Source organism: Astyanax mexicanus, chromosome 11 (assembly GCF_023375975.1).
Source record: "Astyanax mexicanus isolate ESR-SI-001 chromosome 11, AstMex3_surface, whole genome shotgun sequence".
Taxonomy (NCBI): domain Eukaryota; kingdom Metazoa; phylum Chordata; class Actinopteri; order Characiformes; family Acestrorhamphidae; genus Astyanax; species Astyanax mexicanus.
The window spans coordinates 41,927,270-41,944,337 of record NC_064418.1 but is presented as its reverse complement, the minus strand read 5'-3'; the positions used below and the strand labels follow the sequence as shown (position 1 = coordinate 41,944,337).

General features: G+C 37.1%; 1 protein-coding gene across 1 annotated transcript in view; it reads right to left on the bottom strand.

Moving 5' to 3' along the window:
- Window positions 1-17,068, bottom strand: part of slc37a1 (solute carrier family 37 member 1) — a 28,987-nt gene that overhangs the window by 6,786 nt on the left and 5,133 nt on the right. Inside the window, exons 3-16 of the mRNA XM_022680124.2 lie at window positions 12,328-12,409; window positions 11,352-11,463; window positions 10,446-10,524; window positions 9,824-9,959; window positions 8,354-8,430; window positions 6,904-7,070; window positions 6,633-6,685; window positions 6,302-6,367; window positions 5,642-5,767; window positions 4,155-4,245; window positions 3,880-3,942; window positions 2,754-2,839; window positions 2,521-2,569; window positions 2,176-2,249 (exon numbers count right to left, since the gene is read on the bottom strand). Of these exons, the coding sequence (XP_022535845.1) occupies window positions 2,176-2,249; window positions 2,521-2,569; window positions 2,754-2,839; window positions 3,880-3,942; window positions 4,155-4,245; window positions 5,642-5,767; window positions 6,302-6,367; window positions 6,633-6,685; window positions 6,904-7,070; window positions 8,354-8,430; window positions 9,824-9,959; window positions 10,446-10,524; window positions 11,352-11,463; window positions 12,328-12,409 (1,261 nt within the window). The remainder of the gene's footprint in view (window positions 1-2,175; window positions 2,250-2,520; window positions 2,570-2,753; window positions 2,840-3,879; window positions 3,943-4,154; window positions 4,246-5,641; window positions 5,768-6,301; window positions 6,368-6,632; window positions 6,686-6,903; window positions 7,071-8,353; window positions 8,431-9,823; window positions 9,960-10,445; window positions 10,525-11,351; window positions 11,464-12,327; window positions 12,410-17,068) is intronic.

Below are 17,068 nucleotides of genomic sequence, written 5' to 3'. Positions count from 1 at the left end.
TACAGTGCTGAATGGAAAAGTACAGCAGAGCATATGACCCTCATCATATGATATCATATATCAGTCACCTGGCCATTAACTTCTATTATAAGTTGAGTCAATAGATGTTGTGTTCTTTTATCTTTTAACATCACTTAGAAACATCAGAATTACAGCTCAGTCTGACTCAATATATAAAAGTAAAATGGCCATTAAAGGTCAGGTTGGAGTGCTTTAACAGTTAACAGCAAACATATATATTTGCTCTCATCCAAAAACCTTATATCTCCATTTTTTTACTTTAAACTTTGTCTTAATCTGAGTCCATGAATGAAGAAACATATGTCTAGTAAAAATATGTTTTATTTTATCAAATATCAAAAATATATTATTATATAATTTGTAGAAAGGGCACATTTACTTATGAACTGACCAATAGGAATGCTCAGAAATTACTTTCTATGTTTTATATAGTGATTTCCATTGAAAGCTAAAGTTTTTTTCTTCTCCTGTTAAGATACATTTAGGAGACACTCTTTTATTGCAGTACAGCAGCGATATTTTAATTTTATGTTTGCAAAAGTACTGGAACTCTTGCTCATTTACTCCTTCTTCTGAAATCTTGCTTTTCTTGCTTTTGTTGGAGTAACTGTCCAAAATGCATTTAATGGTTTAATCCTGGATAAAAAATATTTTCTGATTCAGAATGGAGCATAGAATTCTGACCACCTGCTCCCACACAAACGTTTAAATGCAAGTTTTAAACATTGATATGAACTATAAAAAAAATAAAAAAATAAAAAAATAAACGTGTAGGGGTGGGACGAGATTAAATATGACGATATTTCTCGTCAAGCTTTAACCTGTCTCGCGGGGGGAAAATAGTTTAGTGTGGACTTTTTAAGCGGGATCTGGCAACACAGCAGTACTGTTTGTGGTGTATGCAAACGTTGTATCCGCGCCCCCGGGGGGGAGGGGGTGGAGGAGAAAATTTATTTGGGGCTTTCATTTGGCGCCCCCTGTAGTGCAGCGCCCCTATGCGTCGCATAGGCTGCATACCCACTTTTTAAACTGTATGTCTGGCTGCATTTTAGCTCCAGTGGAAACAATAAACGGTAACAGAGTGACCAACAAGACACAAACCATATGTAAATACTGTAATTATATCCTACACGTGACTGTTTCATAGGCAGCTGTACTAATCCCTTAGCTCTGTACTGTATTTAAAAAAAATGTTCTGTCTCTGTTTGCACTTTAAGCATAGTCTTAATATGACTGGTTATGGTTATGCATAGTTAAATTACAAGAGATTTAGGAGGAAAAAAAACAAACCATAGTCTTAATATGACTGGTTGTGGTTTGCACTTATTGTTTGCACTATATAAGACCTAGAAAAGTTTTATTTTTATTTTTTTATTCTTATTTCTATTTCTTATAGAATCAGTGTGTGAGAGAAACCAGTCTGTTAAATTTGTGTGTTATGATTTTGTCAAACAAAACTCATTTTCATTTTTGAGGTTTTCTTTAAAATTTTATTTTTAAATCTCGTCTCGTTCTCGTGAACCCAATATCGTGTCTCGTCTCGTCTCGTGATATTAGTGTCTCGTCACACCCCTAATGACGTGTGGTCACACACAATTATATTTCACACAATATCTGTAATATATTTATTGTTTAAGTCAAGGGTTCTCAACTGGTCTCAGCCCAGGACCCACATTTTCTCATGGTCATTAAGTCACAACCCACTTTTATAGAATATAAACAAAAGAAATGTATTTTTTTTTAAATCCATTTAAACCTACATATTTGCATGCAAAGTGAGTTAAATTGCTTTTTTTTTAAGAAACTGAGGAGTTTGACATAACGTATAAAAGTTACTACAATAAAATAAATATCAAAACTGCACAAAATAAATAAGGCCACAAAATATTACACATTGTACTTCTCTGCATTCTCAGTATATTAGTAAGAAACTCTGACTCCCCCCTCCCCCCCCCCCAATATAAAAGACAAGTACAGAATCAGATGAGCATTAATTATTTTCAATTTTAATGTATTAAATGTGTTTAATGTATTTATTTTTTACATCTAAATCATCTGAAAAGGTCAACTGTAGTAAAAATAATAAAGTGTATGGATTACTGTGGTCCTACTTTATCTATTGTATGGATGCTTTTATACAGAGATCAGACTCACCAGATCAGCAGAGACGGCTGTTGTGATGAGAGCATACGGTCCATTTACTAACCCTCCACACACCAGCAGCATTGCTACACAACACAACATCCAGAGGTTTAATAATTACTGACAAAATATGAATAGTCTATTTTATGAACAGATCTATTTCTCTATTATGCATAAATGAACAGCAGTAATATAAAAAAGAACATTCGTTATACGTAGAGTTGTGATATATACAAAAACGGCATTGCTCGTAACACATATAGGAGTATCAAATGCATGACTATTTGCATTCCAGGTTATTCTGACCTACACAGGTACTGAGACCTGGATTAAGTGTTATGGGTGGTGGAGTCTTACCGATAGTGGGACCCTGGCCAAACTGGCTTATCATGGAGAATCCATACAGCTAGAAAGGAGCACAGAGAGACACAGTCAAACAGAAGAAAAATAAGCTTACATTAATAGTATGTATGACATTATTATCTTCTACAGTGGGCTGTATATTAATTTTTGCATGTTCAATGTAGTGATAAATCTGTGTGTCAGTGTAACTGCATGCCCTTCCTCCAGAGGGCAGTAAAGGGACATACTGTGGGAGCAGCCAGAAGAAGCATCACAGCGCATGTTGTGGCTCTCTTTCCAAGCTTATCTGAGATGACACCTGCCAGGATACCACCTACATACAAAACACACACAATAACATGCTTTTAGTAATATACACATGCACATAAGCAGACACATAGAGGCATGTGAAAAAAATTGGTCACTGCAAGAACTGGTCCCCTTTTTTTTTACATATTTAAACTATATTGGCAAAATATTTAAATATCGTTATTGCAAAAGTACTCTGAAATATTGTGATATTATTTTAGGGCCATATAGGCCATCAGGGTACAGAAGAATTCATACTGTTCTCATTAAATATCTATTAGAGACATATTATACCTGATTATTCTCCTAATGCGAGAGGCCAAATTTAGCCTGGTCACAAGCTGTGATAAAAATTGTGATATTATTAACTAATAATATACTATAACTAAGGGAAAACAAATGTATAAAACATATTTAACAGAAATGGATTCGGGAGTAAAATCTCCAGGTCACTGATCACAGATTGAAACTGATGCAGATAAACATAAATAGAATAAAAAGTAACAAAAGTTGAAATATTGTGAGTTTGAAGAAAAACACTTTGCTACAGATTTTCCCTGCATGTCCCAATGGATGCTTTCAATTCCACCATTATAATAAACACTGATTTACTGAAACAGGTGCTGATATGATGAGAACTAATAATAACAATAATAAACTCAAATAAGGAGAGCATAATGAACAAAGTGGTTGTATAATCGTTATTTATATTTATTCTAACAGTAATATTTTATTGAGTTCATAAACCCATGCTGTCCAGATAAGAAGTTAATTTATTTATTGTACTTTCCTACATTTTCCATGTGCCTACAATGTTTGCACAGTACTGTATATTTTTTATGTTTTCTTGTTGTGGTTCTGTGTACTTCTGCATTGCTTAAATATCATCAAAAAGAAAATATCACCTGCTATTTGATTTTTGATTTTAGTGATGAATTCCTCATATTTAAATCATTTGACATTTCCAGGTATTTTTTTTGGTTCTAAGGTAAAATTTCACACCATCTCCCATTTTTTTCTGAATTAATAAAGGAAACTGAAACCAGAGCAAGAAATTCTTCATACCGACAATTCCACCGACATCAAACAGGGTGGAGAGGTCTCCCGCTGTCTTAGAGTCGAGGTGAGCTGTGACACAGAGAGGACGTACAGATTACACAGTATCCGCGTTGAAGCATGTCTCTCTTATTGTACTATAAACGACCGGTTGTACAGGTTAGGGCCGTTGCAGCAGTTCTGAGAAGGTGTCAGCGCACATTCCAGTTTCACATGTCTTGTTTCATAGGCATGCCTGTGTGTGTGCGTGTGTGTCTGTGTCTGTGTTTGCTCCACCCACTCACCTGCTTTAGTGATGTAGAGAGGCAGCCAGAACAGGAAGGTGTAGCTGACCAGTTTAGCAAAGAGCAGACAGAAAGAAAACTCCACTACACCCTGAAACAATGACGAGAGAGAGAGAGAGAGAGAGAGAGAGAGAGAGGGATATGCATTTAATACACAGAAAACACACACCCACATACACACCAAGGCACAATACACAAACACGTCTCCAAGAAATACAGATATAAAATACAGGTACTGAGATCTATCTATCTGTCTGTCGGTCTGCCTGTACAGGTATAAATCAAGCAAGAAAAGAAATAAAGCAGGAACTGATTTTGTAATGTGATTGTTAATTGAAGTGGCTCATATGACAAGCAATACAGCAAAGTTAAAAGTCTCACTGAGACTTTATGTACTTTATTTTTTTAATGTTTGCCTAGGTACAGCCTAGTCTGTTCATGTCCACTAAGGATTACAGCTTCCCTCGCTAGAGCACTCGAGTAAAAGAGGAAAGGTAGAGAGCACAAAGGTGGACAGAGAACAGAGAAACAAAAAAGAGTGGACATGTATGAGAGCTATGGAGTTTCTAGCCCTGTTCACTGAAAACAGAAGGCAACGATGTGTCAGACTTAGTGTCACTTCCTTAAAAATGTGTAAAAGGGCCTTAACTGTGTAAAAATAAATACGCCTTAAAGAGAGAGTCAAGCATCTATTAACACTGAACAAAAGCCTCCGGTTAAATCCTCCTGTTCTGGAATGAAGTGTAATTAACGGATGTGTAATTTGTTTAGCTCTGGGTGATTCTCCAGCGGAGTTTAATTGCTGCTCTAATCAGATTCCCCTGATTCCCACTTTTCAGACACTCCTAAAGGCCTAATAGACTAAATCAGGTGGTTTGAATGGGAGGTTTGTAATTAATTAAAATTTACTTCTACTCTTTACTGTGTAAGAGTAGCAGAAAAATCTTCCACTGAGCAGAACGTTAGCAATCAGTCTCACACAGTCACAGTCTGCACTCCATGGCTAAAATAATAACACATAATAATGCATTTAAATCCTGATATCCTTAATTTTGGGTGGTTAAAGTACACTATAAATACAAATATTTGTGAACAGTCCTTCTAATAAACGCATTGAGCTACTAAAGTACCACTTTAGTTCCTGAATCAGTTTCTCTGATTCGAGCCACGGACAACAGTTCTCCCAAATTCCAAACAAAAATATTGTCATTTAGAGCATTTATTTGCAGAAAATGAGAAAAAATTTCACATTCATGAAGTTTTAGGAGTTCAGAAATCAATATTCAGCAGAAGCCAATCAACACTCTAGGGCTAATATGATTTATAATGCAGACCAAGCTCATGGTTTCAATTTTTGTAGAATTTTTGTCAATTTAAACTGATTAGTTGGTAATCTACAATATTACTTTGTCCACATGGCCTTAAACTTCCCTTTAGGGTGGAGGGTGATTTTTGGATAGATAGGTAAATGAACAGGAGATACTAACCGGGATGCAGAGAGCTCCTCTGAAGCTTATGGCCGAAAGCTCTGCTTCACTCTTCACTACAACCACCTGCTGCACAGGAACACACACAGCACTGTCCTGCCCCAGAAGCAGCTCTGTATCACAGCTCTGAAACACACACAGACAAACAGTTAGTTTTAAAGAGAATTAGTACCATTACTTGCACTATTACAAACATCACTAGTTCTAAAGCCTACTGAAATAAACTGAATTTTTTAGTGTGTATAAAGCATTAAAACTGTCCTTTAACTACAATTTCTAGTTGTATGTGCCTGTACTTGCTGATTTCTGCCCCTAAACGTTTTCATTGTCTTGCCTGAGCATGGCGCGGTAACTGACCGAAATATGGAGTATGCAATTTTTTAGGTCACAGTGTGATTAGTTACCTTGCTATATTATGATTACCAAAATATAGCTTTATATAAAATAAAAAATAGCCTTAATAAATGTAGGCCTATGTCACAGATTATTTAATTGAGCCTGAGTTCAGGTTGGGCATCGGGTCGAGCATAGGAAGAGAATCTTAACTCTAGTTTATAGATTAGCAGTGTAAGGCAGCAATGCTCGATGTGCGCTACGCTTCTCTAGTATATCAGCAACTGAAGTGAAGTGTTTTGAAATGTGACTGTGAAGGAGACTCACCTGTTTTTTATACTGCAGGTACAGCTCTTTATGACCGTTAACACCTGTCCAGCTCTTGTGCAGCTTCTGCCATAAACATCAAAGAAAGTTCAGAGTGTGAGTGTGTGCTGAGTGTGTGTGAGTCAGTGCGAGTGAGAATTTTAATTCCGTGTAAGAGCTTTCTGTGCCCTTTCTTATGCACTTCACTGTAACCATAGAGACCACAGCAGAACATGAATATAACAGCAATGATCAAGACATCTAAGCATTATCAACCTTGACATCAGCCCTGTAAACACACACACAAACACACAGAGTGGACTGAGAGCTGGGGGGCTGGGGGTGTACTTGCCTGGTTATTGCTGGCAGTGCTGTGGGTTTCAGCAGCCTTAAGATCATTTGGGTCTATGGAAAATAAAAAAAGACAATCCACTCATAAACAACACAAACAAAAAAAAAACCTTTGACATACACTGACATGCCATGTTTTATGGGTCATACACTAGTATTGTGTCCCATGACTTTTGCCCTGTGTTGTGACCAGTAGGACATGTGTGGAGTCTCCTTCATCAAACATTGATGTGATTTACTGAAATGTGAAGATGATCTGAAGCACCACTCACGTTCAATAAGGAAGAGGAAGCAGAGGATGCCCATAACTGCGATGATTATTCCAGGGACGATAAAGGACAGCCCCCAGTTTGAGGACACGTAATAACCAGCGATTAGAGAGCCGAGGATGTTCCCCACCGACGTGTGAGAGTTCCACAGTCCCATTATCAAACCTCGCCTATTAATTAAAATAAAAAAATATATATAATATCAAGATAAAAATACAACCAGCTTATAGAATTGATCACCACATTAAGAAAGCCTAAACAACGATCCTGATATAAACTTTTATAGGGTCTTTTATTTGCTAACAGCAATAATGAATTATATAATACAAGTTTTTTGGTATTTCTGTAGAAATGTTACCTGAAATTTTGTAAGATATTCAACACTACTTCTAAAACCAGATAAATTCCATATAAACAACTGCAGCAAAAACAATGCATTTTGGCTGCGTCATGATAAATTATGTGAACATGCTATTCAATATTCTGGTATTGTGAAAGTTTATTGATAAAATGTGTTTAAATATTTTCCGTCCACAGCATTTCTATTGTTGTACGGTCTAGACTTTAACTTACATGTCTCCAGTTTTAACCATTTCTTTGTAGACCTACTTGTGACATTTCTACTGCAGAATTTAAACTTGTAGAAGGTATAGGTCCTAAACAGCAAGCCAAAAGTGGCCCCAAATCATGATACTACCATCACCATGTTTAACATTCGGAAAAAGGTTATTATTATTATTATTATTATTATTATTATTATTTAAATGCTGTTTGTGGTTTTCTCTAAACATAATGCTTTTGGTTTAAATTACCAGGCCCTACACTTTGCACACAGAAAAATCTTCTAATAGGCTTCTGGCTTTTGATGCTGTCTTAGCCGAACATCAGAGAAGCAATTTTTTTTTAATGTTTTTTGCCATTAGTGTTTAGTGTTCGTCTGATTGTAAACACATGAACATTGACAGAACATACAGAGAGGTCTGTAGGGCCTTAAATGCTGCCCTGAGTTCTTTATGACTCCATTTAACTATTATTTGATTCTTCTAGGGGTTATTTAGTTAGAAAATAAGCTTCTTTGTAGAGAAGCAGTGATGTTAAACTTCCTCAATGTGTATATTATATTGCTACTCACACTAAGAGGTTCACATACCCTGAAAATTCAACTTTAGATAATTTTGCTCAATCAGAAAATATAAAACCTATTTTTTTTATTTTTTATTATTTGTTTAAAGGAGTTCCCTTTGGATTAGTAGATAAATGCATTTGACAAATATTATAAATCACATTATTAAATGAAATATTAGATCAAAAAATCTTATTCTGATTTGTTCTAGATGCTTAGCTGAGAAACAATAAAGTTTACTTGGCTAACACGTTGAGTAAGAGCAAACAAAAATATCTAAGCGTTACGTCAGCTACGTCAGTTATTACAGCAATCTATTCGTCACCATACCTGCCCTTCCCAAACCAGTTCCCAATACACGTCACCACACTGGGCCAGCCTGTGGTCTGCACTAAACCATTGGCAATCTGTAGAAGGGAGGGAGGGAGGAAGGGGGAGGGGGGGTGAGAGAGAAATGTAGAGACAAAAGGAGAGACAGAGAGAGAGAGAGTTGTGTAACTGTGTTGCACATTTGTTGTGAAATTTAAAACCTCTGTAACTGCAGCAGCTCCTCCCCATGAAAACCACAAGATCAAGATCTAAATGCTTTATAGTGTTGTAGACTCTATATACCCTACAAAGCTCTCTTAAACATAAAGGTACCGTTTTTTCAGCGGCTACTGTTGTAAACCACTTCACACAGTGAACAAGCCATACTAGGAATAGTACATTTAGTTACATCAATCTAATAATTAATAAGCAGGTTTAGAGGCTGTATTTGCACAGGTTTGTAAATCATCAAACTGTGCTAGACTGCTAAAAATGCTCATGTAAAAATTAATGGCTGACTTTTGGTACATTTGCTACCAAAAAACCCATAAAGCAATTAACCCAAGCAGGAACACAGTAAATAAAAATAAAAAAATATAAAATATGTGCCCTTTAAAGGTGTGTTTTTTATGGATCTTGACCTGATACAATACACAAAGACAGATCAGAAGCACACAAATGATCAATCATTTACACAATTTATTGACTTCTTTTTAGAACTTTATTTTAGACCTGACTTTATTTTGAAATTAAGGAGTTTTTTAAGGAGAGGGCATTCCGCACAGTTCACCAGAACTTCAATGGCAAATCAGGACGTGTTACTCCTGGTAATGATGGTGTAAAGCTTGAATATTAGTGCTGTATTCAAGCTGATCATGAAGTGTGACCTCAGGAGATGGCTTGGAAACACCCACATTTACATTATGAGGTGTTATCTTGTAAGAGCAAAACTCATATGTTATATAGATGTATTACACACAAAGTGATTTATTTTAAGTGATTATTTATTTTATTGTGGTTGATTATGGCTCACAGCCAATTAAAAATTCAAAAAGTGTCAGTGTCTCAGAAAATTAGAATATTATATAAAACCAGTTGAAACTTTTGTGGGCAGTGTGGGCAGTGTGCCAAGTCCTGCTGGAAAATGAAATCCAAATCTCCATAAAAGTTGTCAGTAAAGGGAAGCATGAAGTGCTGTAAGATTTTGTGGGAAAACAAAACTGCACTGACTTTAGACTTGATAGAACACAGTGGATCAACACCAGCAGATGAGATGTCTCTCCAAACCACCAAATTTTACATTTAATTTGGAAATCAAGAGACCAGAGTCTGGAGGAAGAGTGGAGAGACACACAGTTCAAGCTGCTTGAGGTCTAGTGTGAAGTTTCTACAATCAGTGATGGTTTGGAGAGACATGTCATCTGCTGGTGTTGGTCCACTGTGTTTTATTATCAAGTCTAAAGTGTGTGCTAGTCAACTGTAAAAGCTCACCTGAACGATGATATAGAAGCTGAGGGTGTGAATGTTACAGATGTATCCCAGGCCGAACAGGCAGGTGAAGAGGCCACTGGTCAGCATGCCCATGGTCAGGAAGAGGCGAATGGGCAAACGCTCGCCAATAATTCCACTACAAGAGCAAACAACACCACAAGGTGTGAGGTCAGAACACAATATAGCTATGGGCCACGTGTGTGTGTGTGTGTGTGTATCTGTTTCAACGTAATGGCGCCAGTGGAAGAAGCATAAATCAATAAATGAGAACTCACGTGTATGTGAGCATGTGCTGCCACATAATTCAAAGGACAAAGTGTGTGTTTGTGTGTGTGTCTGTGTGTGTGTGTAAGAATACTGTATGTGTGTGTCTTTTAATCAAGACTCAAACTTGCAATAGCAAACACCCCCCCCCACCCCCGAGCTCACGCAGTAAAAGCCACCCATTAAGGTCAATGGAAAATATAAACACATCAAAGTACGAGCTTTTATTATGTAGACTTAAGAGCTGCGGCAGCCTCCAGGGTATAGCAATATAAAATATGAAATATGAAAAAGCTCTATCATGAGCATTAGGAGAGGACAGCATTATTCTTCTTCACATCAGTGACTCATCTCTTACCTCAGGTACATTCCAACTGCATACACAAACAGAAAGGAGAGGTCCATCGCTCCCAACAGCTGCTTATAGTTGTCCCTATCTGCATACACACAAACACAAACACAAACACATGAAGAACATATCAATTATCTAAGTTAAAACAATTAGAATATACACAAATATATTCAATATTTGTGGACTCCCAAATTCCAAATAAAAATATTGTCATTTAGAGCATTTATTTGCCGAAAATGAGAAATGGCTGAAATAATAAACAAGATGCAGAGCTTTCAGACCTCAAATAACACAAAGAAAACAAGTTCATATTTATAAAGTTTTACCAGTTCAGAAATCAATATTTGGTGGAATAATCCTGGTTTTAATCACAGTTTTCATGCATCTTGGCATGTTCTCCTCCACCAGTCTTACACACTGCTTTTGAATAAATTAATGCCACTCCTGGTGCAAAAATTCAAGCAGTTCAGCTTGGTTTGATGGCTTGTGATCATCCATCTTCCTCTTGATTATATTCCAGAGGTTTTTATTTCGGTAAAACCAAAGAAAATCATCTCTTATTTTTTGTCCAGAGATGTACATTCCTTATCAATGCAAATGAATTATTTATATTCACACAAAATGCAAAACATAGTCTTAATGTTATGGGACTCCTGGAATGTAAAGATACACTTAACTTATTGGAGCCATGCCTAATTTCAGTCATGAGCTGAAAAGCATTAAGCTGTGGAGCAGTGGAACTGTGTTCTTTGGAATGATGGCACTTACATCACTTTACAATACTTCTAGGACGAGTTTAAGAGTTAAGGATGATGTGGAATAACAGGTGTGGCTCCAACATCCAGACCTCAATGTTGTCAATAAATACAATCAAATTCTCACAGCAATGCTTTAGAATGTAGAAAAACTTACCGAAAGGTTTCCAGCTGCAGTCGACTTCTACATGAAGGATTTGCGGCTGACCACTTTTGCTGCTTTCAGTAGCCAGCTCTTTAACCAGCGAACAGTTCTTATGCAGCTCACTCTAAACAGATCAAAAATACACACAATCAAATGTTGGAGTCCATTAACATTATAACCATTTCCAGTGGGGTTGATTAGTTGGTCTTCTCAAAAAGTTAACTTGTGTTTTTATTCCTTTAGATGCTAAATAAATAAAAGTAATAAATCATTTAAACACAATGCTCTGATTAAAAGTGCTCAGATAGGAAGATCAGCACTGAGAAAATTCCAAGCCAGTCAAAAATAACTATAATAATAATAATAATAATAATAATAATAATAATAATAATTATTCACACCAGACCTGGGCATTTGTTTTGGTCTGGAGACCAAAACCAGCCCTTTTTTTCCCCCACATACCCAGCATTTCATATTAGCCCACCTCAGAAATCAAACCAGACTGCCCTTATTAAAGCCCAAAACAGACTGGACAAGACTGGACTGAACATTAAAAAAAAGTTTCAAGAAAATTCAACGGCAATAAAAATGATAAATTTCGCATAAAGTTATACACATTCAGCTGAAACAAACTCTATAAATATTTTTACTGCTCATTTCACAAAAGACAAAAAAAAATCATAAGTGTAACAAAGTATGTAACAAAAAATGTAACAACCATAAAGTAATGTAACACTACACATCTACCACAAAACTAAAGTGCAGCATGTACTGCCTACATCTACAAACAAACTAATAACAGGAAATATGATAAATAGCTAAATACCAAAATTATTCTCACATGAAGCTTTTATTATGTAAGAAAAAAATGCAATATAATAGAGTAAGATATGTTATGGCACTTTCCATAGTGTGTCAGTGATTTAAACATCTATCCTGATAATAACAGGAGGCTGTACAGCATGTAGGGGTTTGTAAATGGTGTTACCTTGACAATGCTGATGGGCTTCCTGGACAGATGAAAACTGGTGTAGAGCAGGAAGGTAAGTACAAAGGTGAATGCCCGATACCTAAACACACACACACAAACACACACACACACACACACACACACACACACACACATACACACACACACACACACAAATACACACATGCATGGGAGATAAGCAAAAAAGAGAAAAACTTCCTCTTCCACTTTATTGCAAACCACAGAGAGACACAGACAGTCTTTCTGGAGCAACATGGGGCTGAGTGCCCTTCCTAAAGGAACAGCTGCAGCCATGATCATCCGCTGATTTTAGAGCCACAGCAGCAGCTCTCTGAGCTCTGAGCCGCCAGAAAGAGACCTCAATGGAGGACATCAAATAAACCGGAGGCTGTTTTCTCACTGGCTGGTTACATTTAGGATGATCATGATAACTATATTTTTGGAACAAATTTTGTTCCCAGAAGTAACTGCAATAAAGAATAATATTGTCATTTTAAGACAGTTTTATGCCACTAATATAATGATAACATAATAATATAATTATACGCTTTTAAAGAGCAGTGAACATTTTTTTTATTAGAATTTTCAGACATTGAAATTGGAATATATGGATTTGATCACAATCATTACAGAGAACACAGCTCCACTGCTTAAATGCTGGGAGATTTTATAATCTTGGCAATAAGTTCATGTTAATGGCCTTTCCTACTGACAATACTTCTCTATAGAGACTGAACAAGCTGTGTGTGCATTTGCACTTCTGTGTAAGCAATGGGTGAAACGTACAGTAGCTAAATACTTTAGGAAACAGCTCTAATATGTTTTTCTTTATTTCTTGTACACATATGGAATTACGTTGTAAACCAGTGAAAACCCAGTATATTATTAAAAAAAATAAAAGTGTTTGTTTTCTACAATCCCCTGATCTTAACCTGATGAACTGAGATTAAGGTGATTTGAGGTGATTTAATTAGGATGAGCTGGAGCTTTACAGCGTGAAGAAAAAGAAGAAACTATTGCTCAGCACCTCCAGGAACTCCTTCTTTCAAGACGCTGAGAAAACTATTCCAGGTGATTCTCCCCCATGAAAACACTGAGATTAAAATAGCAAGAGTGTCCAGATCTGTCCTCAAAGATAAACCTGACAGCTTACAGAATAATTTAGAATTTACAATGAACAAAAATCATAAAAAGAAAGAAAACACATTAAATGAGAAGAGGTGTGACCAAACTTTTGACTTTTTGGTACTGGTATTTCAATAAACTGAATAAGGAAACAGAATAACATGCTAAAATAAAAGCAGATTTTCAGGCTTTTCAGGAGAGCAGAGTATTAAATTCTGTGTTCTCTAAATCAATAATCGCATTGCTGTGATCTATGTTTTCATGTCGGCCCTCAGCGGCTGAAAGGGAAATCCGCAGTGAACAGACGGTTCAGGATTAGTCATCTGCTTAGCGATGTGCATCTCTGGCCTGGCGTCTGTGCTGTAATGGCAACATACAGCAGTGACATTAGCGACAGCATAAGGAATATCTGTGGTATTTAACTTGCCACGCAAACACGAGTCGTCTCTCTCACCCACTCTCCATGCGGCGTGAGCGCAGTCTCGTCTGTGTGTTCAGCAAACAAACCAGCACTCGCTAAAGACTCACCCCTGCCCAAGAACAGAGCGGCCTAACCTCAGCACACTTCATCTCACCTCTCCACCTCCTCTCCTCTCGCCACGCTGGCCAACCTCCGCTTTACACCGCCCAACAGCAGAGCCGCGACTGTGACACAAACACCAAACTACTGCCAAAAGATACACTGTCTCACACTGTCTCTATTTCTACTTCATTTTCATTACTTTAGAGATAAAAGGACTCTTCTGGAAGAGTCTTTTGGAATATCAGGATCTAACCCAATCAATAACTAATTACATAATAATTACAACCTTACAAACAAACAGAAGCTTAATCTTTAAAAGGTATTCTGTATTATGTTCTTATGTGCTTTTGAACACCCCCATTGTTTTCCTATTTAAGCTCTTCAGGTCCAATCAATGACTTGCTACAATGAAATGCTACAAAATCCAGTGTTGGAAAATACAGACTGGATTCCCTACTTCAGTATTTACAAATTTACACACACCACTTTCACACATTCATCATAATAACCAGGAAAAATACACAGAAAACAGATAATTCTGCAACTATTAAAAGTATTAAAAAGTATTTCTTTCAAAGATATTATAGATAAAGCCAGAACACAATGAGTACGGATTCCTACATCTTCAAAAGCCTCTTGGAAACTAGAGAACACTAGAAAAGGTAAAAGAAGAGGTCTGGCTAGGTGTAGAATTAAGGGTCTGACAGGTGAAGTGCAGTAATAAAATAGGGTGTTCTAAAACTTTTGACCGGTAGTGTATTTTAGAACTGTAAGTGAGGTGATCTAATGTGAATGTTTTCATAAAAAAAAACACAATACTATATTTAGAAATTAATTTACATTTAGTATCAAGTGAGTACACTCATAAATATGTATAATCAGTACAGTGTGACACAATCTCACCCTCTCACTGTGGGTATTCCGGTATTTATAGGGTGTGTTTGAGCACACAGAGACAGAAATAAGCAATCCTGGATAGAAGGACAGTTAAACAATAGCTGTGACGCAGGTCACGCTCCACCCTGACGTGAAAACTGATCTTTATACAGGAGGAAACTGGAGCTTCTGGGCAGAGTCTAGATCTCCCAGCTCACATGCTCGTTTTCTTTTTCGCGCTCTCTCTCTCTCTCTCTCTCTCTCTCTCTCTCTCTCTCTCTCTCTCTCTCTCTCTCTCTCTCTCTCTCTCTCTCTCTCTCTCTCTCTCTCTCTCTCTCTCTCTCTCTCTCTCTCTCTCTCTCTCTCTCACACACACAGGCACAGAAACATGCACAGAGACAAAGATGCAGACACAGGCACATACATGCACAGACACAGACACGCACAGACGCAGACACGCACAGACGCAGACACGCACAGAGAAAGCAGAGAGAGGGATGCACAGGCATAGACGGACACAGGCACAGACGCGCACAGACACAGACACTCTCAAAGACACAGACACACACAAAGACACCGACACGCTCAGGTGCACGCACAGATACACACAGAGACACACAGACAGATATGCACATAGAACAACAGACACACGCAAAGACACATGCAGGTGATGCAAGCACAGATGCACATAGAGACACACAGATAGACACACAGACAGAGAAACAGAGAAAAACACACATAGAAAAACACATGCACACACACACACACACACACACACACACACACACACACACGCACAGACACACGCAGGTGATGCAAGCACAGATGCACATAGAGACACACAGATAGACACACAGACAGAGAAACACACAGAGAAACAGAGAAAAACACAGATAGAAAAACACATGCACACACACACAGACCCAGAGACACACGCACGGTTTTGGGTTACCTTCAAAGGCTCCAGGCCTTTACATGCAGTATTTATCTACTATGCAAAAGACTGCAACCCACCATCAGCTGAGAGGTTTATAAACAGAGATTAAGACTAACTGAGTAAAGAATGTGCTGATATTGGAGAGAGAGGAGGCCAGACCAGGACAGCTGTGCTCTCCCTGCTCATCTCTCCAGGCTCCTTAAAGAGATTATTTATTCAGCTTTTACCCCTAAGACAGACTCATCGTGTTATCACGGCTCATCACACTGACTGCTCACGGCTGAGAGATAAGACACACCTCATTTGAATTACTAATCAAGGATTTAAGGCTTCAGCAGGGCTACTGTAGCGCTGGGTGATGGATTCCGATATACTGACATACTGAGTCAGTGCTGAACTGTGACTATTAGAGAAACTGGCCTCAGTTATTATTAAAAAGTGGTTGGTTGATTTTTTTTGCCAGTTGTAAATTGTGCTGGAAGTTAATCTAATGTCTAAAATCCTTAGTCTAGTTTCTGGAGCTTTGCCACAGGAGGGATCACCTGTCTCTACCTGTCTAGGTTGGTATTTAAAAGTTTTTCCAACATTGGTAGCCTCCAACCAAAATACGCATTCTGATAAATCCTTACATTCTCCTTGAAGGTCCTGAAGGTTTCGTGAGGGATTTTTCACAGTAATCTTAAGGGTCACTTTTAGCAGTGTTATACAGTGAATAACAAAAATTTTGCTAACAAATATCTAAGTATCTATCTATGTCTGTTATTTTCAGAGTGCTTCAGAATAATCTAAAGTATCCGAAAAAAAATAAAGAAGAAGTTTCCTTACAAGAAAGTGCATTCTTTATCATTCAATACATTAGGTACGTAAAGATAATCAACATATCTAAGTATCACAATATTGTGTTTTGTAATACTCCATTGATTCTTAGAAATACAGTATTGTATTATTATATAATTATTATTTATATAATTATTATTTAATTATATAAATCATAATTATGGTGTGACGTTTATGTTGCATTGCTTACAATATCATAGAATATATTGTAATAAACTGAATTGCCATGTCTGTATTGCTTGGTTTTTCCCAATTCACAGCATTAAAATACATGAGAAGTCACACCTAATACAGTAATTTAGCGATAAAAAATATCCCCAAAAATATATATATATAAACTTGTCAGATAAGCAAAATCGTATGCAACTGTTTTCATATCTGTGTTTAGTCTGATGTTCAAATTGCATGTGTTCCTCCCAGTGTTCCCGAGGAGCTTCCCT